General features: G+C 53.1%; 1 protein-coding gene and 2 pseudogenes across 1 annotated transcript in view; 2 read left to right on the top strand and 1 right to left on the bottom strand.

The window, feature by feature from the left end:
• Window positions 1–3690, top strand: part of LOC137467582 (serine/threonine-protein kinase PAK 3-like) — a 42825-nt gene extending 39135 nt beyond the window's left edge. The window contains exons 3-4 of the mRNA XM_068179062.1: window positions 2341–2450; window positions 3204–3690. Of these exons, the coding sequence (XP_068035163.1) occupies window positions 2356–2450; window positions 3204–3384 (276 nt within the window). The 5' untranslated portion in view covers window positions 2341–2355 and the 3' untranslated portion in view covers window positions 3385–3690. The remainder of the gene's footprint in view (window positions 1–2340; window positions 2451–3203) is intronic.
• LOC137467576 (uncharacterized) overlaps window positions 1–25142 on the bottom strand; it is a 441429-nt pseudogene that overhangs the window by 156459 nt on the left and 259828 nt on the right.
• Window positions 1–25142, top strand: part of LOC137467577 (zinc finger protein 850-like) — a 214022-nt pseudogene that overhangs the window by 94954 nt on the left and 93926 nt on the right.

Below are 25142 nucleotides of genomic sequence, written 5' to 3'. Positions count from 1 at the left end.
CACAAAAGCAGCACCAGCACCTCCTCCAGCTCCCTCTGCTTCCAAAGAGGAGGCCAAAGAGGAGGAAGGCAGCAGTGAGCTTCCCGCTGTTCCAGGGGACGATGGTGAACATCCCTCAGTGCCGGGAGATGACAGTGAACTTCCCTGCTGCTCTGGGAGACGAGAGCGAACATCCCACACTGTGGGAACACAACGGCGAGGTTCCTGCGGTGTGGGACAAGGACAGTGGACATCTCCCGGCGTGGGACGAGGACAGAGGACATCTTGTGGCTTGGGAAGAGGAGGGTGAACTTCCCCCAACATGGGAAGAGGACAGTGAACGTCCCCTGGCTTGGAAAGATGATGGCGAACCTGCAGCGTTTTGGGAAGAGGACGGAGAAGCTCCCTGTGCTTGGGAAGAGGACACTGAACCTCCCTCGGCTGTGGGATCCTGGGCTGAACATTCTGACCGCAGCACAGCCCTGCAGCCAGAGGGGAGAGGGGAGTGGTGCCTGATGCAGCTGAGTACGTCTGCTCTGTTCCTGTGTGCCAGAGCAGGGTGCTGTGTGTGTGTCTCGGCATCAGCTGCACCCAGTGCTGCTCTGCAGCTGAATGTGCCAGGGTCATTTCTTGTCCTTCCCCAGCTGAGACCAAGGGGCTGACGGCCCCAGGGAGGGGGGCTGCATTCTGGCTCTGCTGCAAGGCGGGGTCTCACTCTGGGAGGGAGCGTCTTCCACGTGGTTTCTTTCAGGGAACACCGTGAGCCTGGCGGAGCCTGCCGAGAAATACCTGGAAGTGGAGCAGATTGGCCAAGGGTAAGTGCACGGCAGTTACTTCTGCACAAGCAGGCCCAGGTGTTGTGCTGGTGCAGGATCAAGTGAGAAGTCAGGAGAGCTCCAAACACCTCCAGACACGGGGGTACCATCCTGCTGTCCCTCAGTCCTGATCAGAATTAATACCTGTGCTCAGAAGGCACCGTCAAAGGCCCCTGAGGCTGGCAGTGTCCTGCCTGCAGCAAGGAGCAGGACCTGGAAGATCTTCTGTCTCTGGAATTGGATTGCCTAAAAGAGCCACTCACCATCTGGTGACGGTCAGAAAACAGTTCTCAAGGAGATTTCTTTCAAATATTTTGCTTCAAAAAATATCTTCTGGTCAGGATTAAAAACCTAATGGTTTAGAAACAGAAACCAGAGATGAACTAATAAGTGCTCTATTCTAGCACAGGTAGTAGAGCCCAGACATTCAGTAACAGACACAGAGCTGATGCACTCTGGGGGAAAATGCATCACCTGCCTGATGGCAGGGCCCTTGTGGATCCTGCAGGTCTTAGGCAGGAAATGGAAAAGGATGGAATGCATTCTTTTCCAGTTCTTTAGACACCCATTGCTCACTTCAGGTTTTGAACTAAAGCAGTGCAGCGTGGACATTTGGGATTTGCTCCAGCCCAATTCCTTGGTGTTGGGTCTCAGTTTTCTCTGGCACACCTTGCATGGCAGAGGGCTGGTGGCTGCTGCGCTGTTGTTGGAAGGGTCGATGCCCCCAGGTGTTTGTGAACGCTGCAGGCAGCAGAGATCTCCTGTCTGGGCTGGCTTTCACTGCCAGGGCCTAAAGCGCTGCTTCTTTCTTCTCTGCTGTTTTGTCTCCAGGGCTTTCGGAACCGTTTCTAAAGGACTCGATAGGGCCACTGGAGGAGAGGTCAGTGTCAACACGCCCAGCACGTCTGGCAGCTCTCCAGGGCTCTCCCCTCTGCTGGGAGCTGTGGCTGCAGCTTTGGGGGCCAGCAGAGCTTTCCTGCACAGGCTGCTCCTCTGCAGGCAGAGCCGTGTCAGCCTGCAGAGCACAGCTGGGACAGACTTGGTCCTTCTGAAGTGCCCAAAGGAATGCAAGGAGGGCAATGGATGTGTGTGTTTGCTTTGTTGTGCAATCCCAACCAGAGCAGTTGCATCTGAAATCATGACCCAATCCCATAGAACTGCTAAAGGGTCCCTGGCTGTTTTGCTCTGTTTGCACAGAACCAGAATTACCCCCTGCTTGCAAAATGTGTTTGAACAATAATGAGAGTGTTGAGGCCATTTGAGAAAACTGTAGGTGCAGAGGATGTGGTTAGAGCTTGGAGGCTGACAGCTGAGGGGCCATTTCTGCAGGGCTTGCAAGGCCAAATGTCTCTGGCCATGTGTCCTGTAAGCAGCCCCCAGCGAGCAGAGCAATGGGCTGTGGGAATGGCACTTGCTGAGCTCTGGTGTCCCATCCCAAGGCAGTTGGGCACAGCCCGGCTCCGTCGCCCCAAAAAGACTCTCTCCGTGTTTGCTGCGGCCTCCTGCCACAGACTCCTCCCGTGAAAGGTCTGCAATGTCCCTTCAGGTGGCCATAAAGAAAATGAGTCTGAGAGGGCAGAACAGGGAACGAGCTGTGAATGAGCTCCTGCTCCTGAAGGACAAGAAGAACCCCAACATTGTCAGCTCTTTGGACAGGTGAGTGCTTCAGGCCTTATCCCGTGCCCGGGCCCTGCCTTAACCTTTCCTGGCATCCGTAGTCTGTAGCCTGATTTGAAAATGCCTGACCCAGCCGTATCCTCCCAAACCAACAGCCTGGCAGTTCCTCCCTCCGTGTGCTTTTTTTGCCTTGGTTTGGCTTTTCCTTCAAGCTGACCCTGTTTTCTGTGTCTTACAACAAGTGCTGATAAACCACAGCAGAAATTATTTCCCTTGGCTTCTTCTTCCCAGCCCTTTCCCATTGCTGCAGATGCCAGGAAGAGCAGGTTCTTGTTCCCAGAAATGCCTCGTTTGCCCATTTGTCACTGGCCTTGCCTGTTTCTGAAGGGACTTTCTGAAAGGTTTTCTGACCCCTTTTGTCCACAGAGCTGCCCGGCCTCCTCCCCTGGATAACCCTGGGAGCTGTGTTGCCTTGTTCTGCAGGGAAGGGTGGAACTGATGAGTTCAGAAGCTGAATCAGCTGGGGGCCAGTGTTGTGGTTCCACATTGATCTGGGCCTTTGCTAAACTGCATTTTTCACCTGCTTGCCATCTCAGGCCTCTCCTTTCTCACAGGGGTCTCCTCCTTTAGACTGTGCAGATCCCAAGGGCTGTGCAGCCTGGCAGGAATGTCTCTCCATCGGATTCTGTCCTCATTGACAAGTGACCTGGCAACAAAACTCCACTCCAGGCTTTTCCATGGGGGAATTGAGCACTGCACATTGGTCTCCATGCCACTGCTTTCCTCTTCCAGCTTCCTTGTGGATGGAGATCTCTGGCTGGTGATGGAATACATGGATGGAGGAACTTTGCAGGACGTTGTCAGACAGACACGCATGGCTGAAGGAGAGATGGCAGCTGTCAGTCGGGAGGTGAGGGATCCTGCCTGTGACTGCCATGCCTTGGACACGATGGTCCTTCCCAGCAGGGCGTGAGAGCAGGAGTGGCTCCATGCTCAGGGCTTTGTTTCTCTGTTGTTTTTATGAGCTGGAGAAGAAAGAGCCCCTGCAGTGAACGGCCTGCCAGCAGCACTGCACTTCTACTCTGTTCTTGTTCTCTTTCCTGCTGTTGTGGCACTCTCTGTCTGTTTTGGATTTGATGTGCTGTTCTCAGCTTTGCCCTGAACCGTTTGCCTGGAGCTTGTCTGCACTGCACTCCTGGCCTGTCACAGCAAAGTCGCTGCTGGCAGAATTCTAAACTGTCCTTTCTTGTGTGATATATTCCGGCCATTGGTTTTTACCCTCGTGTTTCTTGTTCTCTCTCAGTGTCTGCAGGGCCTGCATTTCCTGCATTCGAACCGGGTGATCCACAGAGATCTGAAGAGCTCCAACATCCTTCTGGGAATGGACGGCTCTGTCAAGCTGGGTGGGTGTTCCTGGCCAGGCACGGCGCTCCCGGGGTGCAGCTGTGGGGCTGCTTCCCAGTGACGGCCAGAGCCCCACAAGGGCTGCTGGGGGCACTGCCCGGCCCCTGCTGCCAGCTGAGAGCGGCTGCCCCTGCAGAGAGCTCAGGAGAGGAGCAGGCTGTCAGGGGTGCCTTTGCTCTGGGAATGGCCCTCCCAGAGGGGCAGGAGTTTGAATCTAAAGCTGCAAGGGAATCAGTAAAAGCAACTGCACGAAAGCTGAGGGTTTCTTTAAGGGTCCAGCTCAGTTCCATCTTTCCTTGGCTACAGCCCTGAGGACTTTTCCAGCTGACTTCCCTGCTGCATTCTCAGACTGAGAGCGGGGAGTCTTTGTGCTTGCTTTCCTCATTCCAGCTGCCTTTGACAGTGTTTGTTTCTGTCCTCAGCTGATTTTGGCCTCAGCGCTCAGCTCAGCCCTGAGCAGGACCAGCGCAGCTCCATGGTGGGCACTGCTCACTGGATGGCCCCAGAAGTTGTCACCAGTTCTCCTTACGGCCCCAAGGTGGACATCTGGTCCTTTGGCATTGTGACCATCGAGATGGTGGAAGGAGAACCTCCTTACTTCAAGGAAACGAGGGCCATGGTAAGAGGCAAATTCTGCCGTGGTTGCAGAGGCCTGTGAGCACAGGGTGACCCTGCACTGGGAGCAGCAGCTGGAGGTTTCTGCACATGGGGAAGGGAATTCCCAGAGGACTGGAGCCTCAACACAGACACATATTCTGCAGTCTCCAGACAGAATTTGCTTTGGGATTTACGTTGTTGCAGTTCTTCTGGCTGTGAGGATGACCTGAAAATGTGAAGCAAGTGCACCAGCTCTTTACAATGGCTGTGGCAGCACCAGGGTTTGGGTTTTTTGGTTGGCATAGAAAAATGAGCTGTGAGCAGCATCTCTGCCAGGGAGGAAAGTGCCCCTGGAGCTGGGGCTGGGAAGCCGGGGTCGATGTGAGCACTTGTGGGTGGGAAGGAATCTGGCAGAGCGCTGAGTTTGCTTTTCCTGCAGGCTCGCGCTCTGATCCGGCAGAACGGGACCCCGCAGCTGCAGGAGCCCAGGCGCCTGTCGGCTCTGCTGCGGGACTTCCTCGAGTGCAGCCTGGAGCCGGACGAGGAGCGGCGCTGGTCTGCCCAGGAGCTGCTGCAGGTGAATGCCAAGCGGCTGCAGGGGAAGCAGCAGCGCCAGGGAGGGGTTTTCTTGTGGGGCCCCCTCCGATGGTCTCCGGTCTCGCTGCTTTCCACACGCAAAGCAAGCAGAATCCTCGCCTGGTTTGGCTTGGCAGGGGCCTTTCGAGGTCATCTGCACCTGGGGCCCCACAGTGAGCAGGGCCATCTTCAAGCAGCTCAGGTGGCTCAGAGCCCTGCCTGACCTGAGCTTGGATGTTCCCAGGGAGGAGGCACCTCCCACATCTCTGGGCACCTTCTGTCAGTGCTTCCCCACTCTCCTGCTAAAAAATTCTGCCTCAGATCTAGTCTGAGCCTGCTTCCCTCTCCTGAGTTTCAGACCATTTCCCTTTGTCCTGTTGCAACAGAGCCTGTGAGGAAGTTGACTCTGGAAAGTAACGGTTCATTTCTTTCTTTTTTCTCCTTTGGGCAGCACCCATTTTTATCATCAGCCAAGCCTCTCTCCAGCCTGACCCCTCTGATCACTGCAGCAAAGCAACTGAGGCAGCAGCAGAGGAGATGAAGCACTGGAGGACAGATTTTAATTACTGTAGTTAGTTAGGACAACTAGTTAGTTATGGTAGTTAGCAGTGCTAGTTAGTTATGGTAGTTAGCAGTGCTAGTTGGTTAAGGTAGTTAGGACAGCCTGTTTGTTATGGTTCTTATGACAGCCTGTTTGGTATGGCAGTTTTTTGAATAAAAACTCTCTTAAACCTCAACTCCCTTGACGTGTCCCTTCCTTCTCCCTGTGTGACTCAGCTGCCCGGAGCAATGTGAGGGGAGAGTGGGCCCAGCCTCGCCCAGAGCTGAGCCCCAGCAGAGCCCTGGCAGAGCCCAGAGCAGCCTCGGCATCTGCAGAGTCAGCCTGGAAGGAGGCGCTTGGAGCCTTCTCGGCTGCACCCGACTCTTGGTTACAAACTGTGTGTCAGGGCTCACCCCCAGATTGGGGTGGCCCTGAAAGATGGAAAAGTCTCTCCTCCAACCCGTGCCTTCAAAGAAAGACTCAGTAGTCTTCATTCGTCTGGTCTCAAGGTAGTTTATTGTGTGTTATCTAAAAGATTTTCTTCCTGAACTGCTACGGTCCGTTCAGCAGGTCAGACAAAGGCACACACTGACTCCCAGGGGCCTGGTGCCATCTTTTATATCATCCATTACGTGTTGAATGTTTATGGTTTTACCCCAATGCCCACCACCTATATTGAATGGTGACTTTCTACTCTAAACCAATCTGTGAGTGCCAACATCACCATGAACATGGAGGTTAGGAAGGAGAAAGAAGGAGGACAGGGCACGCCCAAGTCCCTTCATCTTAGAACTTCTGACCCCCATGTACAAAACTCAGACCCCTCTGTACAAGGCCTAAAACCCCCCTGTACAGCACTCAAAAGTTCTTCCTTTCACTTTGTGACTACTTCTACTATAATATCTAAACTTGTGTGATTTCTTGTTCTTCCTGCAAGGTTGGTAAATTGTTCCATGGGTCAGAGTCAAAGCCACAGGGGTTTCCGGCTGCATGCCAGGGTCTGAAATGCTTCTGACCTGGGCCCGGAACATCCAAGAGTGTCCAAGGGACATTCTGAGTTTCAACATCTCCCCCTCCTGTTTGCACCAAGAAAACCTGCCTTGCCACTTTGTCCATGACCCATCGCCTCTGCCAAAGTCTCCCACACATTTCCCTTTGGTTGTCTCATGGGAAAATCTGTCCTATTGCCCAAGGCAACAGGCAAGAGAATGAAGCACATGAACACTATCTGCCTTACCCCATGCCCATGTCCTCACTCTCTTTGAGAAACCTTGCAGTGCAGCAACACCCGAATGACCCCCGCGTCCCAAGAAAAACCCCAAGTCTCTGAGCTGTCAATCGTTGTCTGATGAGATGTCCGCAGCGTCGTCGTCTGCCTTGGTCTGTGTGCTTGCCTCTTTGCTTCTTGGATCCGCGTTTGCTTGCGTCTGCGTCCGATAAGGTTTCACGTGCCTTGCTGACACCCACTTCGGTCCTCGCCCATTCACAATAATCACTTGGGGCAAGTGAAACCCTTGCCCCAAGTGATTATTGTGAATGGGCCTTTGATTTGTCCTGTCTCTGGGTTTCGGATCAAAACTAAAGGATTCTCCCTTAGTTTTGCTTGTGTGCTGTTTGTGAAGTGTCTGAAATTGGTAGAGTGGGCTCTGAGAAAGAACCATTTAAAAAATTCAACACATACAGAGCTTTGTTCAACCGCATAGAAGGTGTTGCACCTGCCTCCCCCCCTTTTTTTTATCCAAAAGGGATTTCAGGGTGTGATGTGTTCTTTCGATGATTGCTTGACCCGTGGGAGAATGAGGAATACCGAAAATGTGTTTGACTCCCCATTTTTTCAAGAATTTGTCAAGCACCTTGCCTGTGTAAGTTGGTCCATTATCTGTTTTTATTTCTTGTGGCACCACTAATGATGCAAATGCTTGTAAAAAGTGTCTGCAGGCATGTTCTGCGGTTTCCCTGTATGTAATGATGCAAAAAAAAAAAAGTGTCGACCGAAACATGGATGTTTTTGAGCCTCCCAAAAGATGGGTATTTTGTGACATCAGTTTGCCACAGCTGGAGACTTTGCAATCCTCTCGGATTGACTGCTCCTGTGGATGCAGGTGGCTGCACAAGCTGACAATCTGGGCAAGCACTGATGATTTCCCTCGCTTGGCTTTTTGAAAGGCAAAAGGATTCCATCAATGCTTGTGCATTCTGATGGAAAAATGCATGGCTCAATTTTGCTTGCTTGAAAATGTCTGGCAGTGGCTGTGAGATGGGCATCGTGAGCTTGTCCACGTGAGCATTCCCTTCTGCTAAAAACCCTGGAAGCGAGGAATGCGCCCTGATGTGTGCAACAAAGTATTTGTGTTCTCTGCTTTCTAGGATTGTTCTCATGCATGATAGATATGAATATAGAATTTCATTACCTGTGTGCTTTAAAAGTGATCCCTCCAATTGTTTGACCACATTTGCAACATATGCTGAATCTGTGATTAGACTGAGAGGTTCCTGAAATAACTGAAAAACCCTGACCACTGCTGCCAATTCTACAATTTTTGGTGAACCCTGTACTGTTTTGGTATCTGATTCCCATTCCCCTGTTTTTGGGTTTTGCCATGTGATCACTGATTTGTGAGTTTTCCCTGAACCATCAGTGAACACTGTCACCCTTTCCACTGGTTCCTGACTTATTTTTGGGTTTTCTCTGAAACTTATTTTTGCATTTAACATTCTGTGAGCTGGAAAATGAACTGTGCAGATTCCTGGATACCCTAACAACGCAATTGAAAAATCTTGTGATTTTTGCTTTGCCCACTCAAAATATCTTTTTTTCAAGGGTAAATGAATGATTGAGAAATCTTTGCCTGACATTGTCAGCAACCTTGTCCTTGCTTTGATGATGATCTGAGCCATCATCTCCAAGTCTGTGAGAATTGTTTTCAAGGGCCTGTAAGCTGGAAAAACCCACTCTATCATCAGAAGAGGGTCCCTTTGAGATGAATCCCATTGAAAAATCAACTCATACAGTTGTGCTGTTTCCCCCAGCACTGCCAAATAGAAAGGCAGTGATTTCACAAAGCGATGTGCTTGTCTCTGTTGAATCATCTCTGTGATCTTTTCAAGATCTTTCTGTGCTTCAGGCGTGAGAGTTCTGGGAGATTTGATGTTGTTGTCCCCTCTCAAGAGGTCGAGTAATGATGAAATGTCATTTGTGATTCCCAAGATCGGTCTCATCCAGTTGATCTCCCCCAAAAGCTGTTGCAAGTCCTGCAGATTGGTGACTTTTGTGTTGATTTCCAGTTTCTGTGGCCTTATTGTTTGCTTTGTGATCTTCCATCCCAGATATTTCCAAGGTGCAATCTCTTGTATTTTTGAGGCACTGATTTCCAGTCCTGCTTTTTGCACCTCTGCGATCACACAGTCGCGGACTTTCTGCACCTCCTGTTTTGTTGGTGCTGCAATGAGCAAATCATCCATGTGGATCATTTGTTTTCCAAGTCAATTTCAGAGTGGTGAGTGCCACAGTGACCCCTGTTCAAAATCCAACTCCAATCTCAGTCCCCATTGTGCTAAGAGGACTCTTCCCCACACTGTGATGGGCTTTTGCACAATGAAAGGATGGAAGATTGCTGTTTTTCTTCCTGGACCTGTGACAACAATTGCGTTCTCACTCTGCATGCATAGGGAACTTCCTCCTATGCCTGTGAGAGAGCTCAAAGGTGTAACCAAGTCCCATTCCCGGGGCCAAAAGATGTATGAAATGACTGTGACATCTGCCCCTGTGTTGAGCATTCCTGTGATGACAACGGTTTTTTCATTACAATTCAACTGACAGGTAACGATGGGTCGATCTCGGCTCAAATGTTTCACCCAAGATGCATGTATTTCCACTTGGTCACCAGAAAAAGAGTCCTGCTTGTTAAACACTGGCATGATTTGCTTTCCTGCATGAGGTGGCAAAGCCATGGCCTGGGCTTTCGGTGTATTTTTTGGAATTGTCAAAGGTGGTCGAAGGGCTTTTGCAGTGACCATCAGCTCCTCTTTGTGGTTTGCTGAAATCAAGGATGGATAAACAACAAGTCTAAGAATGCTGCTTCTGTCCCTGGCCACTATCAAAAAATCTTGCCTTTTCCAAGAAGTCCCAGTGACACCCGTGGGTATCGCTGCGTGGCTGTTGTCCAAAAGACACGTCAATTTGGAGGTTGCCAGCACGCATTGGAATCCGGGCAGTACCAAGTCTGGGTCGCTGGGGACACTGGAGATTGCTCTGCTGAGGGGATCTGTTTGTTGTTCCCCGAGGATTGTCCCTGCTGACTTTGCGTCACCGCCATGATTTGTGTCGAAGCGCGCTGGAGATGATCCATGCTCTTTTTCCCGTTTTCCGGATGCGGTAGAGTTCTTCCATCCACATCTGTCTGCGAACGACACTCACTCACGAGATATCTCCCTCTCCTGCATCGGGGACAAAAGTCTGGTGCTTTGTCAGGTTTTGCAAATTGTGGGCAGATCCTTTTAATATGTCCTTGTGCCCCACACCCAAAACATCGCCTTTCTGCTCTGCTGTTGCTCTTTGTGTAATTTGCAAGAGCTTCCTTGACACGCTTCTCAATTCGCTCTCCCAACTGCTCTTCCATGATGGATGCGACATGCTGCGGTGTCCCCTCCTTGCTGCACTCCTCTATCATGTCTGCCAAGGTGGCCTGGTGTGGCATCATGCTGATGATTCGCCTGCATTCCGGGTTGGCACTGGAAAACGCGAGGCTTTTGACCAAATGTGGTTTTGCCCCCTCATGGGCCACTTGTTCCACTGCCTGGGAAAGACGACCCACGAATGAGGAGAACGGCTCTGAAGGACCCTGTTTGATCTCCGTGTAGATGTTGTCCTGGATTCCTGCCTGAGCAATCTGTAGGATTGCTCTCCGTGCCGCTTCTTTGATGTCGCTGAGCACGTTCCGTGGAAGCCTCACCGCTTGTTGAGTCGGGTCGTCTTCGGGAGGATCACCAGCAAGCTGCACCATGGTGAAGTTCGCGTTTGGTCCACCCTGGTATCTGGCTCTCAGCTCCTCCAGGGATCTCCTCCATGCCTTCTGCCACATGACAGCTTGGGCATCTGTAAGAACTGATGTTGTGAGATATTTAAGATCATAGGGTGTTAAATCATACATACCAAAAATGGTTTTCAACATTTGCTTGAAGTACAGTGATGACAACCCGTTGTCTCAGATGGCCTTGGCAAGGTCCTTGATCGCACCACGTTCCAGGCGTTCCCACCTCAGGTTTTGGCCCTGAGCGTCGTAGCTCACTGGCATCATGATGTTTCCCGAGCCCTGCAACAAACCTTTCTCCTTTTCCAATTCTGCTCGAATGTCCTGCCAGTCTAATTTTGCACTCGGTAAAGCTGGAAGTTTTGTGGGTACTTGCCTGTAGAATGAAGTCATCTGTTGTGACTGCTGCGTTGGTGCAGCAGAACTCACCGACACCAACGGCATCTGTGGCATCTGCAAAGATGAAGGCTGAGTGTTTGCGGATGAGAACGAAGCCTCTGCTGTGAAGGAAAACACATGACCGCCCTGCATTATTTGGAAAATTTGCGGAAGATGAACCAACAGCTCTGGATGCGACTCCAAGGCTGTGTCCAAGTACCGTAAAAGAAACTCGACAACCCCTTTTGATATTAAAATTGACTCTCCCTGACCCGAAGAATCGGCAGACCTTGACGTGGGAATTGTCCAGACTGGAACACCCTGCGAAGCGGTGATACGTACAGTACCATCCTGTTGCTGCGCCTCGGCAGGAGTGTCCTGAGTCCCCTGCCGTTCTGGAATCAGCGGAGGTTCCTGCTGTCGTGCGGGTGTGGTTTTCCTCACCCTGGACTTCTTTTTACATGGAACTGGAAAAAAGTGCTGCAATGCTACAGTCCCACCACTGGGTGGCGCAGTGGTTTGACCAACCGGGTCTGGCACCACCTGCTGCAATGTTGCGGTCCCGCCACTGGGTGGCGCTGCCGCCCGACCGGCCGAGGTCGGCGCTGCCAAAGACTGTGACGTTTGCTCCCCTGTTTGTATCTCTAATAAATCTCGGAGTATTCCTTCTAACAACTGATTCTCACTTGCAAATCCTGCAGTCTGGGATAGCCACTCTTGCTGTGTCAACTGTTTCAACTTTGCCATGTCTGAGGCTGGCCGGGATTGGTCCTGGGCTGGCTGCGTGTGTCTCGGTTGCCGTGGGAACGGAGGGGGGCGGTGCCCTGGCAGGCGTTCGCACGCCGGACCCGCCCCGCCCCTGCCTGCGTCATCACGGGGGTGTGGACGCTCCCGCCCCGACCCCGCCCGCGGCTCCTCCTCGCTCGCCCCGGCGCAGCCGCGGTCTCGGAAGCGCTCCCGTCCTCCCCGAGACCGATGTCGCCACCTTCCCGATCCCACTCCGGCTCTGATGTGTCCGCCCCGCTCTGCCCCTCATAGGGACACGCCTCTCCTGGCTCCGTGCCGACGCCCGCAACCCGAGCGCGTGGCTCCCGTCCCGTCTGTGCTCGTGTCGCGCCCGCGCCATGCGAGGCGCCCTCCCCCGCCCCGGCCTCTGGGTGTCACGGCACCGTCACGCGCACGCGCGCTGCCGCTGCCGCGAGACGAGCATCTGCCGCGGGTCTGTGCTCGGTCTCCGCCGCTGCCTGGCCAACGCCGCTGCTGCGATCTGGGAGCCTTCACCCCGAGCCTGCCGGGCGGCCGCTTCCGCAGCTGCGCGGGCTCTCGCCGTGGCGCGCGTTACAGGGCCCTCGGGACGTGCAATCGCCGCGCTCGCACCCCCCGCCTCCTCCGCGGTTCCCTTCGCCCTCACGGTCCCCCGCTCCCGCCGGCGCCGTGGGCTGCTGTAAGCTGCCCGCCGCCGCCGCTGCTGCGAGAGACGGCTCCCCCTCCTCCCTGGGCTCTGCGCTCCCGCCTGCACCCTCCCCCGCCGGTGCCGCTGCAGCCCCCCGCGCTGTGAGTGTAGGCTCGGGGTGCTCCCAATCTCCTTCCCCACCGAGGGTAATAGTTACTCCTGGCTGATCTGCGACCGACTGAGGGATTTCTGTATCGGAGGACTCTAGAGATTCTGGGGGCTCAGGGGAATCTGAGGAACTGTGGAAACCCGGGGACCCTGGACGTGATGGAAAATCGTCCCCTTGCTTTGCCACGGGAGGCAGTCCTGCTTCCCCTGGATCCGTGGTGAAGAGAGCTGCCCCGTGCTGCTGGCTGGGCACTTCTCCTCCCTGTGCTCCTCCAGGAGCCTGAGCTCTCTGCTGTAAAATGACAGACCCCTTGCCACCTTGCAAAACTGACTGTAGCATTATTCTCGCTGAAGTCAAAAGTTTTGCGGCAATCTTATCTCTTTTGGTGGCTAGGTGAGACAAGTGCCTGTTGATCTCTTGCCAGAAATTTGATTCAACCAAGAGATGCGTCTCTGTGTGCGGGTAATTACACCGGACCCACAACAACAGGGCTCTCAGCTCTTTTAGAGCCATCTCCACAGGATGTGTGGATACCACCCCCTGTAGGGCTGACAAAATTTGGACCAGCTCCTGGGAGTATGCCCCCCTCATATTCTTGATTTCGACTGTTCTCACCAAAAGCTGAATCAGCACGAGGTCGGTCCGGAGATGGTCCTGATCACCATCCAGCAGATCGCAGGCGGGAAATTTCAGGTGTGCGCTTCTGGTTTTTGTTCTCTCCGGGCTGCTCTCCAGACGATTTGTCTTGGTGAAGGTAAGGATGTTTTGTCTTGAGCTCTCCGGTCCCTCTCTCTTTGGAGCCTGCAGAGTGTGCCTTTTTCCTGGGTGGAGGTTGGAGGTCATCTGGTAGATTGGCTTCTTACCACAGCCCTCCAGGCACGGCAGGTGACAGGGCTCACCCCAGATTGGGGTGACCCTGAAAGATGGAAAAGTCTCTCCTCCAGCCTGTGCCTACAAAGAAAGACTCAGTAGTCTTCAGTCGTCCGGTCTCAAGGTAGTTTATTGTGTGTTATCTAAAAGATTTTCTTCCTGAGCTGCTGCGGTCCGTTCAGCAGGTCAGACAAAGGCACACACTGACTCCCAGGGGGCTGGTGCCATCTTTTATATCATCCATTATGTGTTAAATGTTTATGGTTTTACCCCAATGCCTATCACCTATATTGAATGGTGACTTTCTACTCTAAACCAATCTGTGAGTGCCAACATCACCATGAACATGGAGGTTAGGAAGGAGAAAGAAGGAGGACAGGGCACGCCCAAGTCCCTTCATCTTAGAACTTCTGACCCCCATGTACAAAACTCAGACCCCTCTGTACAAGGCCTAAAACCCCCCTGTACAGCAGTCAGAAGTTCTTCCTTTCACTTTGTGACTACTTCTACAATAATATCTAAACTTGTGTGATTTCTTGTTCTTCCTGCAAGGTTGGTAACTTGTTCCATGGGTCAGATTCAAAGCCACAGGGGTTTCCAGCTGCATGCCAGGGTCTCAAATGCTTCTGACCTGTGCCCGGAATATCCAAGAGAGTCCAAGGGACATTCTGGGTTCTGACAAGAACAGGATCATGAGAAGTCAATGAAGAGCCTTGAATGCAGCTTTCCCCACGCCTCCCTCCTTCCAGCTGCACCTCCTCCCCCGGCAGTGCAGGAGACAGGGAATGGGGCCGTGCTCAGTTCATCCCCCGTGGCTTCTCCCTCTGCCCAGGGACAGGAGTCGTTCCCCTGCTGCAGCCTGCGCTCTCTCCCACCGGAGACTTCTCCAGGAACTTCTCCAACCGGAGTCCATCCCCTGGGGCACAGCCCCCCTCCAAGTGCTGCAGCGTGGGTCACTGTGCCACGGGGTCAGTCCTTCCAGGACAGGCTGCTCCAGCGGGGGCCCCTCTGTCCACGGGGTCACAGCCTCCTCTCAGGCATCCCCGTGCTCCAGCCTGGCTCCTCCAGGGGCTGCAGGGGGATCTCTGCATCCCCATGGATCTGCAGGGGCATCTCTGCATCCCCATGGATCTGCAGGGGGATCTCTGCATTCCCATGGATCTCTGCATCCAGCACCACCGTCTTTGGAGGCACCAGGAATAGGCTGAGCTCTGCCTGAAACTCTTCTTACATTCCCCACACCCTTCCTGGCACAGGGAGGGTTTTCCCTCCTCACAGCTCCCCGGGCTGGGTTTGCAGCCCCTCCTCATGTGGGATCTCTGGGGCTTTTCCTCTCCGTTGCATTCCTGCACCGTGGAGCCATTCCAAATGGCCTCTTCCACGAGGTTCTGTGGCAGGGATTTGTTCTCCCTGGTCCCTGTCCACAGCTCAGTGCCTGGGGCAGGAAGGACAAGGAGAGTTAGAAACAGGGAGAAGGGAAAAGGAAAAGCCAGGAGAGGAAGGAAGAAGAAAGAACGAGGGAGGAAGGAGATGGGAAAAAACCTAGATGGATGAAGGAGAGAATGAGGAGAGGAAGCAGGGCAGAGAAGAAGCTGGGATTTGCCTCCGTGCCAGAGGGAAGGGAAAGGAGATCCCCTCAATCCATCCCTGGCAGGAAGGCGTCAGCAGCGAGGTTGTCCTGCAGCCAGGGGCGATGCTGGGCTGGGAGATGGAGCAGGAGAGAGGGGCAAAGGGGCAGTGACTTCCTCCTCACCTGCCTGGCTGTCCCAGTCTGTAGCGTCCTGGCGCTACCGAGGCCCTTGGAGCGTCCGGCACTGATGAGCCCGAAGCTCACGGCGACTTTATAAAGCTGACAAAGTAGGCAGGATGGGTCTTTGTAGGATCTCCAGCAAACTGGTTTATTGGAACAGGAACAGGGCACAGAGCTGAACAGGGACCAGGGACAAAGACAGGCTGCAAGCTGAGGGCACAGGGGGTTTTTATATGGGGTAGTGAGGGTGGAGCTGAGGGTCAGGGTCCAATGGATATGGGGGAAAATGGTGCAAAGGAGGGGTTAAGGGTCGGGTCAGCTAATAGGGAAACAGAGGCAGGGAAATGCAGTCTACTTGGGCCAGTGGAGGGACAGAGAGAGGAGAACATTCTAGGGACTAACCAAAATAGGTGACAGGGGTTGAACTAGGGTAATTAGGCCAATGGGCCAATGGGGTAACATAACTTTACACAAATCAGCATGTGCCTGCAAAGATCTATGGGAGAAGCAAGCTTCTCCCCATAACCTTGAAATCTATTCTTGTTTGGGACCAGTCCTCCACAGCTGAGGGACTGAGATTCTGATGGTGGGCTCCTGGGCCTCCACAGCAGTGCATCTTCCTTTTCCTTGTTTTCATTGCAGCGTCATTCTCCTCCACCCAGATGAAATTGAGGATTGGCAATGGCTTGCAAGAAAGCAAGGGGTGAGTACCTTGGGTTTGGTGAGAAATGAGCCTCATGCTTTAGAATTTTTAAAACTTTAAGAAGGGGTAATTAGAGACAAATCAATAACAGCGGTGGGTGTTTGGCAATGGCCAGAGGCACACTGGTTAACCATAGCAACTCTTCTTATCTACTTTATCCGTTGTATTGTTCAAAAACATATTGATAAAGATTATACATATTCAAACATTTCTTTGAACTCATTTACTTGTTCCAGGAACTCTTTAAGTTGATTTGAGCCCCAACCGCCTTTCTAGAGTACGTGCAGGAATCGTTGATTGTTGTTCTTAGGGTTTTGTGTCACTTCCTCACAACAGCCCCCTGATCCCTGGTTTCAGCTGTGAGTCTGCAGGCCCCAAGTTGGGCAACTCCCTGGGGGCTCCCCTGGCAGGGGAGACCCTCCTGGAGCAGTTCTGTGTCAGGAAGGAGAGATGCATTGGCCTTCTTTGGTCTTCAGCTTCTGTTTATTGTTACCTTATCAAAACTTCAGCACACTGTCTGCACCAGACTCTGCGTGCAGGAAAAACAGCACAAAAGTGACTAACAATCTCTTGCTGCAAGGCATTTTGAGTCTAATCAAAAACTAAGCTACCCAAATAAGTAGAAACACCTAAATTATTTTCCTTTCTAACCCAATAACTGAGCCCTAAAGACCTGGATTTTTCATGTGCATTTTTCTACCCAATTACAAGATACCACCTAAAGGCAAGAAGAAAGAGGAAGGAGAAAGAAGAAGGGAACTCAAGACAGCACCCTATATCCTCCATCTTGAACCCATCTATAACATACTAAAAATCCTAAAACCTAAATGTCTCACCCATGTGACATACTACACTAGTCTCTACAATTCTCTACAGTCTCTTTCACACTTTTGTGGTTTCTAGTTTACCTTGAGGCATTGGAAGTTTTCTCCATGAATGAGGGTCAAAGTCAGTGCTCCCCTGGGGGTCAGGACACCCCAGAGCAGACAGAGAAATATTCCCAGTGCCCTGGGTTTCCACATCAGCAGGCGACAGTTATTGACAGTCGAAGGGTCAGCGGCAGGGGTCCTCATCACACCCGTTCCTTAAATGTTATCTGGCCATGCAGACGGTTTTAGCTACTTCCACAAGTACTTTAAATCAACATTAGCTGTTTCACAAATATCTCTGAGTTATTCTTGTCAGTTAGCTACAAAAATAAAAGCATTAGTTATTATTTCACAACTGCAGCTACTTCTGCTAAAGTTAACATTCTAATGCACAACACGTAGCATCCACTTCAATACTTTGCAAAAGCCAAAACTATAATGTATGTTTTTCACACTGTCCACAAACTAAAATATCATCCATGAATGATGTTCTGAGGATTTGAGCGACACAGGGGCCAGGGCACTGGCCACAAAATGCTGACAAATTATACTACAGCAAAAGTAGATAAAAGTGATTACAAACTGTACTGTATCAAAATCGTTGTGATTAGGAATAAGTTGAAGAAGTCAAGACAAAATAGCAAAAGCCACCAATTACATAGTTCTTTATAACAAACCCAGGGCAGGTTTTTCCCTTGCATGGAGCACTTGGGCCTTCCCCGGGCCCCTTCTGCCCTCTTGCAGAGCCGGTGGCATTTTCCACCACCCACAGTTTGTAACCAAGAGTCGGGTGCAGCCGAGAAGGCTCCAAGCGCCTCCTTCCAGGCTGACTCTGCAGATGCCGAGGCTGCTCTGGGCTCTGCCAGGGCTCTGCTGGGGCTCAGCTCTGGGCGAGGCTGGGCCCGCTCTCCCCTCACATTGCTCCGGGCAGCTGAGTCACACAGGGAGAAGGAAGGGACACGTCAAGGGAGTTGAGGTTGAAGAGAGTTTTTATTCAAAAAACTGCCATACCAAACAGGCTGTCATAAGAGCCGTAACAAACAGGCTGTCCTAACTACCTTAACCAACTAGCACTACGAACTACCATAACTAACTGGCACTGCTATCCACCATAACTAACTAGTTGTCCTAACTAACTACTGTAACTAAACGCTGTCCTCCAGTGCTTCATCTCCTCCGCTGCTGCCTCAGTTGCTTTGCTGTGATGATCAGAGGGGTCAGGCTGGAGAGAGGCTTGGCTGATGATAAAAATGGGTGCTGCCCAAAGGAGAAAAAAGAAAGAAATGAACCGTTACTTTCCAGAGTCAACTTCCTCACAGGCTCTGTTGCAACAGGACAAAGGGAAATGGTCTGAAACTCAGGAGGGGGAAGCAGGCTCAGATGAGATCTAAGGCAGAATTTTTTTAGCAGGAGAATGGGGAAGCACTGACAGAAGGTGCCCAGAGATGTGGGAGGTGCCTCCTCCCTGGGAACATCCAAGCTCAGGTCAGGCAGGGCTCTGAGCCACCTGAGCTGCTTGAAGATGGCCCTGCTCGCTGTGGGGCCCCAGGTGCAGATGACCTCGAAAGGCCCCTGCCAAGCCAAACCAGGCGAAGATTCTGCTTGCTTTGCGTGTGGAAAGCAGCGAGACCGGAGACCATCGGAGGGGGCCCCACAAGAAAACCCCTCCCTGGCGCTGCTGCTTCCCCTGCAGCCGCTTGGCATTCACCTGCAGCAGCTCCTGGGCAGACCAGCGCCGCTCCTCGTCCGGCTCCAGGCTGCACTCGAGGAAGTCCCGCAGCAGAGCCGACAGGCGCCTGGGCTCCTGCAGCTGCGGGGTCCCGTTCTGCCGGATCAGAGCGCGAGCCTGCAGGAAAAGCAAACTCAGCGCTCTGCCAGCTTCCTTCCCACCCACAAGTGCTCACATCGACCCCGGCTTCCCAGCCCCAGCTCCAGGGGCACTTTCCTCCCTGGCAGAGATGCTGCTCACAGCTCATTTTTCTATGCCAACCAAAAAACCCAAACGCTGGTGCTGCCACAGCCATTGTAAAGAGCTGGTGCACTTGCTTCACATTTTCAGGTCATCCTCACAGCCAGAAGAACTGCAACAACGTAAATCCCAAAGCAAATTGTGTCTGGAGACTGCAGAATATGTGTCTGTGTTGAGGCTCCAGTCCTCTGGGAATTCCCTTCCCCATGTGCAGAAACCTCCAGCTGCTGCTCCCAGTGCAGGGTCACCCTGTGCTCACAGGCCTCTGCAACCACGGGAGAATTGGCCTCTTACCATGGCCCTCGTTTCCTTGAAGTAAGGAGGTTCTCCTTCCACCATCTCGATGGTCACAATTCCAAAGGACCAGATGTCCACCTTGGGGCCGTAAGGAGAACTGGTGACAACTTCTGGGGCCATCCAGTGAGCAGTGCCCACCATGGAGCTGCGCTGGTCCTGCTCAGGGCTGAGCTGAGCGCTGAGGCCAAAATCAGCTGAGGACAGAAACAAACACTGTCAAAGGCAGCTGGAATGAGGAAACCAAGCACAAAGACTCCCCGCTATCAGTCTGAGAATGCAGCAGTGAAGTCAGCTGGAAAAGTCCTCAGGGCTGTAGCCAAGGAAAGATGGAACTGAACTGGACCCTTAAAGAAACCCTCAGCTTTCGTGCAGTGGCTTGGACTGATTCCCTTGCAGCTTTAGATTCCAACTCCTGCCCCTCTGGGAGGGCCATTCCCAGAGCAAAGGCACCCCTGACAGCCTGCTCCTCTCCTGAGCTCTCTGCAGGGGCAGCCGCTCTCAGCTGGCAGCAGGGGCTGGGCAGTGCCCCCAGCAGCCCTTGTGGGGCTCTGGCCGTCACTGGGAAGCAGCCCCACAGCCGCACCCCGGGAGCGCCGTGCCTGGCCAGGAACACCCACCCAGCTTGACAGAGCCGTCCATTCCCAGAAGGATGTTGGAGCTCTTCAGATCTCTGTGGATCACCCGGTTCGAATGGAGGAAATGCAGGCCCTGCAGACACTGAGAGAGAACAAGAAACACGAGGGTAAAAACCAATGGCCGGAATATATCACACAAGAAAGGACAGTTTAGAATTCTGCCAGCAGCGACTTTGCTCTGACAGGCCAGGAGTGCAGTGCAGACAAGCTCCAGGCAAATGGTTCAAGGCAAAGCTGAGAACAGCACATCAAATCCAAAACAGACAGAGAGTGCCACAACAGCAGGAAAGAGAACAAGAACAGAGTAGAAGTGCAGTGCTGCTGGCAGGCCGTTCGCTGCAGGGGCTCTTTCTTCTCCAGCTCATGAAAACAACAGAGAAACAAAGCCCTGAGCCTGGAGCCACTCCTGCTCTCACGCCCTCTTGAGAAGGACCATCGTGTCCAAGGCATGGCAGTCACAGGCAGGATCCCTCACCTCCCGACTGACAGCTGCCATCTCTCCTTCAGCCATGCGTGTCTGTCTGACAACGTCCTGCAAAGTTCCTCCATCCATGTATTCCATCACCAGCCAGAGATCTCCATCAACAAGGAAGCTGGAAGAGGAAAGCAGTGGCATGGACACCAATGTGCAGTGCTCAATTCCCCCATGGAAAAGCCTGGAGTGGAGTTTTGTTGCCAGGTCACTTGTCAATGAGGACAGAATCCGATGGAGAGACATTCCTGCCAGGCTGCACAGCCCTTGGAATCTGCACAGTCTAAAGGAGGAGACCCCTGTGAGAAAGGAGAGGCCTGAGATGGCAAGCAGGTGAAAAATGCAGTTTAGCAAAGGCCCAGATCAATGTGGAACCACAACACTGGCCCCCAGCTGGTTCAGCTTCTGAACTCATCAGTTCCACCCTTCCCTGCAGAACAAGGCAACACAGCTCCCAGGGTTATCCAGGGGAGGAGGCTGGGCAGCACTTGGGACAAAAGGGGTCAGAAAACCTTTCAGAAAGTCCCTTCAGAAACAGGCAAGGCCAGTGACAAATGGGCAAACGAGGCATTTCTGGGAACAAGAACCTGGTCTTCCTGTCATCTGCAGCAATGGGAAAGGGCTGGGAAGAAGAAGCCAAGGGAAATAATTTCTGCTGTGGTTTACCAGCACTTGTTGTAAGACACAGAAAACAGGGTCAGCTTGAAGGGAAAACCAAACAAAAGCTACAAAAGCACACGGAGGGAGCGAACTGCCAGGCTGTTGTTTTGGGAAGATACGGCCGGGTCAGGCATTTTCAAATCAGGGTACAGACTACGGATGGCAGGAAAGGTTAAGGCAGGGCCTGGGCACGGGATAAGGCCTGAAGCACTCACCTGTCCAAAGAGCTGACAATGTTGGGGTTCTTCTCGTTCTTCAGGAGCAGGAGCTCATTCACAGCTCGTTCCCTGTTCTGCCCTCTCAGACTCATTTTCTTTATGGCCACCTGAAGGGACATTGCAGACCTTTAACTGGAGGAGTCTGTGGCAGGAGGCCGCAGCAAACATGGAGCGAGTCTTTTTGGGGCAACGGAGCCGGGCTGTGACAAACTGCCTTGGGATGGGACACCAGAGCTCAGCAAGTGCCATTCCCACAGCCCATTGCTCTGCTCGCTGGGGGCTGCTTACAGGACACATGGCCAGAGACATTTGGCCTTGCAGGCTCTGCAGAAATGGCCCCTCAGCTGTCAGCCTCCAAGCTCTAACCACATTCTCTGCACCTACAGTCTTCTCAAATGGCCTCAACACTCTCATTATTGTTCAAACACACTTTGCAAGCAGGAGGTAATTCTGGTTCTGTGCAAACAGAGCAAAACAGCCGGGAACCCTTTAGCAGTTCTATGGGATTGGGTCATGATTTCAGATGCAACTGCTCTGGTTGGGATTGCACAACAAAGCAAACACACACATCCATTGCCCTCCTTGCATTCCTTTGGGCACTTCAGAAGGACCAAGTCTGTCCCAGCTGTGCTCTGCAGGCTGACACGGCTCTGCCTGCAGAGGAGCAGCCTGTGCAGGAAAGCTCTGCTGGCCCCCAAAGCTGCAGCCACAGCTCCCAGCAGAGGGGAGAGCCCTGGAGAGCTGCCAGACGTGCTGGGCGTGTTGACACTGACCTCTCCTCCAGTGGCCCTGTCGAGTCCTTTAGAAACGGTTCCAAAAGCCCTGGAGACAAAACAGCAGAGAAGAAAGAAGCAGCGCTTTAGGCCCTGGCAGTGAAAGCCAGCCCAGACAGGAGATCTCTGCTGCCTGCAGCGTTCACAAACACCTGGGGGCATCGACCCTTCCAACAACAGCGCAGCAGCCACCAGCCCTCTGCCATGCAAGGTGTGCCAGAGAAAACTGAGACCCAACACCAAGGAATTGGGCTGGAGCAAATCCCAAATGTCCACGCTGCACTGCTTTAGTTCAAAACCTGAAGTGAGCAACGGGTGTCTAAAGAACTGGAAAAGAATGCATTTCATCCTTTCCCATGTCCTGCCTAAGACCTGCAGGATCCACAAGGGCCCTGCCATCAGGCAGGTGATGCATTTTCCCCCAGAGTGCATCAGCTCTGTGTCTGTTACTGAATGTATGGGCTCTACTACCTGTGCTAGAATAGAGCACTTATTAGTTCAGCTCTGGTTTCTGTTTCTAAACCATTAGGTTGTTAATCCTGACCCGAGGATATTTTTTGAAGCAAAATATTTGAAAGAATTATCCTTGAGAACTGTTTTCTGACAGTCACCAGATGGTGAGTGGCTCTTTTAGGCAATCCAATTCCAGGGACAGAAGATCTTCCAGGTCCTGCTTCTTGCTGCAGGCAGGACACTGCCAGCCTCAGGGGCCTTTGACGGTGCCTTCTGAGCACAGGTATCAATTCTGATCAGGACTGAGGGACAGCAGGATGGCGCCCCAGTGTCTGGAGGTGTTTGGAGCTCTCCTGACTTCTCACTTGATCCTGCACCAGCACAACACCTGGGCCTGCTTGTGCAGAAGTAACTGCCGTGCACTTACCCTTGGCCAATCTGCTCCACTTCCAGGTATTTCTCGGCAGGCTCCGCCAGGCTCACGGTGTTCCCTGAAAGAAACCACGTGGAAGACGCTCCCTCCCAGAGTGAGACCCCGCCTTGCAGCAGAGCCAGAATGCAGCCCCCCTCCCTGGGGCCGTCAGCCCCTTGGTCTCAGCTGGGGAAGGACAAGAAATGACCCTGGCACATTCAGCTGCAGAGCAGCACTGGGTGCAGCTGATGCCGAGACACACACACAGCACCCTGCTCTGGCACACAGCAACAGAGCAGACGTACTCAGCTGCATCAGGCACCACTCCCCTCTCCCCTCTGGCTGCAGGGCTGTGCTGCTGTCAGAATGTTCAGCCCAGGATCCCACAGCCGAGGGAGGTTCAGTGTCCTCTTCCCAAGCACAGGGAGCTTCTCCGTCCTCTTCCCAAAACACTGCAGCTTCGCCATCATCTTCCCAAGCACGGGGATGTTCACAGTCCGCTTCCCATGCTGGGAGAAGTTCACCCTCCTCTTCCCAAGACGCAGGATGTCCTCTGTCCTCCTTCCATGCCGGGAGATGTCCACTGTCCTTGTCCCACACCGCGGGAGCCTCGCCGTTGTGTTCCCACAGTGCGGGATGTTCGCCCTTGTCTCCCAGAGCAGCGAGAAGTTCACTGTCATCTCCCGGCACTGAGGGACGTTCACCATCGTCCCCCGGAACAGCGGGAAGCTCACTGCTGCCTTCCTCCTCTTTGGCCTCCTCTTTGGAAGCAGAGGGAGCCAGAGGAGGTGCTGGTGCCGCTTTTGTGCCCTGTGGACAGACGGCAGCGTGAGGGACGGGAAGTTCTGTCTCAGTTATCACCTTATTTATTTACCCTCAGCTGCACATCCAGCTGCACTAAGCAGAAATTGGGTTCGGAGCTGTTCAAACTAACAATGGGCTAAAGTCGACATTGCCCCTTATTCTTGGGAATTCCATATTCCATCGTGGCTAGAGCAAGCAAGCAATGCTCTGCCTCCAAAACCAGACCTGCAGCTCTTCAAAAGCTCTTCAGCAGAAAAGGAGAAAAATCCCAGGGATCCCTTTGCTGCTGCAAGGACACTGACAGGAACTTTCCTTCAGCCTCCCAGGCTGGCACTCGGCTGCCACATGCCGAGCTCACAACTTGCTGCACAATTCCAAACACCAAAGGTTCCTTTCCCACTCACCGAAGGAGGAGCTGCTCGGGATCCACTCATGAGGTGCCCTGCAAGGGAAGAGGGAACATGAACCAGATGCTGTCAGGAAAAAACTGCCTGTGGTGGGAAATGCCCTGGAGCAAGGCAACCCCGAGAGAGCATTTTGCTTTCACAGCGTCCCTCCAGGAGCCACAGTCCCTTCCCACAGCAAGAGAAAAGCACAAAATACTGGGCTGGGTCAGCTCTTGGCTGGACAGGCAGTTCCAGGCTCTGCTGCCACAGACTCCCCGCTTGAGGGAACAGAACCCCCCAGGGCTCATTGCAAATGCTGTGCACGCCCCGCTGGCTGCAGACACCCCCTTTTCCAGCTGCAGCTGCTGCCAGGAGCTCTCCCAGAGCAATGGTGTCTTCATGGCAATTTGGTTACAAAGTCAGCTCAGGCCCAGAGGAAGAACAGCAAGCACACAGCAAGCCCAAAGCCACAGCACCGAGGGAAAACCTCGACTTACGTGCCAAGTGGGTTAAAAAATACCCCGCATACGCCACAGAGTACAGCGTGCAAACTGCAGCAGCCACGTGCTGGATCATTTTGGCTGCGCTGCACACGTCTGCAGACTGTAGCCCTGCAAGCACAGAAGGACACCCGTCAGGGCTGGGCTGGCTGCTGAGAATGCCTCGGGCAGGAGGATCCTCCGGCAACGAGCAGTGCCCAGAGCCACTCTGGACACTGAGGCCTCCGTGTGCCACAGCAACGGGAACACCTCGGGGACGTGGCAGTGCTCCTGTGACATCACAGCAGCAGCTCACGCAGAAACCGCCTGGAAGGTTCTCCTGTGTCACAAAGGAGCACAAAGAGCCCTCCCAGGGCACAGCCTGTTGCCCAAAGGATCCAGGAGGAGCTCTGAAAATGCAGCAAACAAGGACACCCCATAGCCCAGCCTGAACACTGAGGAGGAACAAGGACGGCACCAAAGCAGAGCAAACATGACCTTTAGTCACTGACACTTCTGGCTAAAACCAGCAAGCCGTGTTCCATCTGGGATCTTTGTTCTCGTTCTAAAAACAAGCAAGGTTCTCCACTCTAAATATAGAGAAGGCAGGAACTGGGGAGGAGGTGGGATGAGGAAGGAGGAGGAGGAGGGAGAGAGGAAAAGGAGGAGCAGGAAGAGGAGGAGCAGGAGCAGGAAAAGGAGGAGAAACAGGAGGTTCCAGTGCCCCCTGTGGCCGCAGCACCCTTGGCCCCGGGACCATCGCCCCCAGCTCATCCTGCAGGTGAGAGGGGAGGGAGAGCTCGTCCCAAATCTATCGGGGGGTCCCTGAGAGGGTTTTTTTATTGGGGTGTGTTTGGAGCTTGCAGATTGTGGAATGGAGCCCCAAATATCGT

The sequence above is a fragment of the Anomalospiza imberbis genome, unplaced genomic scaffold, assembly GCF_031753505.1.
Source record: "Anomalospiza imberbis isolate Cuckoo-Finch-1a 21T00152 unplaced genomic scaffold, ASM3175350v1 scaffold_69, whole genome shotgun sequence".
Lineage (NCBI taxonomy): Eukaryota > Metazoa > Chordata > Aves > Passeriformes > Viduidae > Anomalospiza > Anomalospiza imberbis.
The sequence above is the reverse complement of the archived record's forward strand: the minus strand, read 5'-3'. Positions and strand labels throughout refer to the sequence as shown.